General features: G+C 49.9%; 1 protein-coding gene across 1 annotated transcript; it reads right to left on the bottom strand.

Annotated features, from left to right (window-relative positions):
- Window positions 1-908: 908 nt before the first annotated feature.
- On the bottom strand, window positions 909-1,238 carry LOC140220245 (uncharacterized mitochondrial protein AtMg00860-like). The gene has a single exon (XM_072290259.1). The coding sequence runs from the start codon at window positions 1,236-1,238 to the stop codon at window positions 909-911; it is 330 nt and encodes a 109-aa protein (XP_072146360.1).
- Between the last annotated feature and the right edge of the window lie 627 nt (window positions 1,239-1,865).

The raw sequence follows: 1,865 nt of genomic DNA, 5'->3' as shown, positions 1-1,865 counted from the left end.
TGATGATCAAGGCTATGAACGAGGCGCGCCAATCTTCTTCTGCCTTAATCATCATGATGTCAGTGGGTTTTGGGTCGGCCGAAGCTTGAGCACCAGCATCGTTGAGCTAGCCCAGGTCCAGGATTTTGATGGAAGGTTTCGTGAGATCTTGTACGAATACGCCTGCCGGAACCTATGCGTGTTTGGAGCTGAGCTTGGATAGGACATCAGCAATGATGTTGTGGTCCCTAGGGACATGATGGAACTCAAGACCGTCAAAGTGGGCCTCAAGCTTCGTATTTCTTCGCAATAAGCGTCCATGGATTCCTTGGTGCAGTCCTAGTTCTTGTTGACTTGCTCGATGACAACCTTGGAGTCGCTATAAGCAAGAATGTGGTTGATTCCGAGGGAAACAGCGATGCAGAGGCCATGGATAAGAGCTTCGTACTCGGCACCATTGTTGGTGGTCTTGTAGTGAATCTGGAGCACATACTTGAGCCGCTCACCTTTGGGGGATATGAAGAGGACCCCCGGCTAGCTCCTCCAAGGTTAAGGGTGCCGTCAAAGTACATGGTCCAGTGTTCTAGCCTCTCCGGAGAGGGTGGCTTCTAGATCTCCATCCACTTGGCCAAGAAGTCGGCCAGGATCTGTGACTTGATCGCGTGACGTGGGTAGAAATCGAGGTCAAATTCGCCGAGCTCCACGGACCACTTGACAACTCGGGCGTGGTTGTCCCTATTATGGAGGATTTCTCTGATAGGGAATGAGGATACTACACAGATCTTGTGCGTCTAGAAGTAGTGGCACAACTATCTTGATGATATTAGCACTGCGTAGAGCAGTTTCTTAACCTGGGTGTAGCGAGTCCTGGAGTCACTAAGGACTTCGCTGACACGTGTAAGCATGGCCGGGCTCCTAGCGCTCCACAACTAGCACGGTGCTGACACGTGCATCGTGGCAGAGATGTAGAGGTACAGTGTTTCTTGGTCGGATGGGACCGTCATAACTGGAGGAGTGGTGAGGAAAGCCTTGACCTCTTTGAGTGCCTTGCCGGCCTTGTCGTCCCACACAAATTTGTCTGCCTTTTTTAGGAGCTTGAAGAAGGATGGACCTTTTTCTCCAAGTTTGCTGATGAAGTGGCTAAGGACCGCCATCATGCCAGTAAGCTTCATGACATTCTTCTTGTTATATGGTTTCACCATGTTTCTGATTGCATCCACCTTGATGGGGTTGGCTTCAATGCCTCGCTGGCTGACCATGAAACCCAGCAGCTTTCAAGATGGGACACCGAAGACACACTTGCCGGGGTTGAGTTTCCAATGGTAAGCCTAGAGGCTATTGAAGGTCTCTATGAGGTCGGCTATGAAGCTTTCCTCATCCTTTGTCTTGACAACCACATTGTTGATGTAAACCTTGATGTTCCTGTGCAACTGTGTTGCGAGGCAACCCTGGACTGCCTTTTTGTAGGTGGCGCCAGCATTTTTCAACCCAAAGGTCATGGTGTTATAGTAGTAGATGCCAAAGGGTGTTATGAACGTTATCTTGTCTTGGTCGGTGGGAGCAAGGGCGATCTGGTGATAGCCCAAGTTGTAGCCGAGGAAACAAAGTAGGATGCTTCCCGCCGTAGAGTCTACGACTTGGTCCATGCGTGGAAGAGGGAAGGGGTCCTTACGGCAGTGCTTGTTCAGGTTGGTGTAATCAATGCACATTCTCCGTTCACCGGTTTTCTTTCTTACAAGAACTGGGTTTGCTAACTAGTTGGGATGCTTACATTCACGGATGAATCTGGCAGCTAGGAGCTTATTTAGTTCTACCCTAATGGGCTCCTTGCGATCTTGGGTGAAGCGACATAGTTTTTGCTTGACCGGTCGTGCAGTCTTGCTTAA

The sequence above is a fragment of the Setaria viridis genome, chromosome 8 (genome assembly GCF_005286985.2).
Source record: "Setaria viridis chromosome 8, Setaria_viridis_v4.0, whole genome shotgun sequence".
NCBI classification, from domain to species: Eukaryota; Viridiplantae; Streptophyta; class Magnoliopsida; order Poales; family Poaceae; genus Setaria; species Setaria viridis.
This window is presented reverse-complemented; position numbering and strand designations above follow the sequence as displayed.

What these genes read in the sequence shown, in the direction of transcription:
- LOC140220245 (XM_072290259.1), bottom strand. Translation starts at nt 1,238, where the DNA reads ATGGTCAGCCAGCGAGGCATTGAAGCCAACCCCATCAAGGTGGATGCA.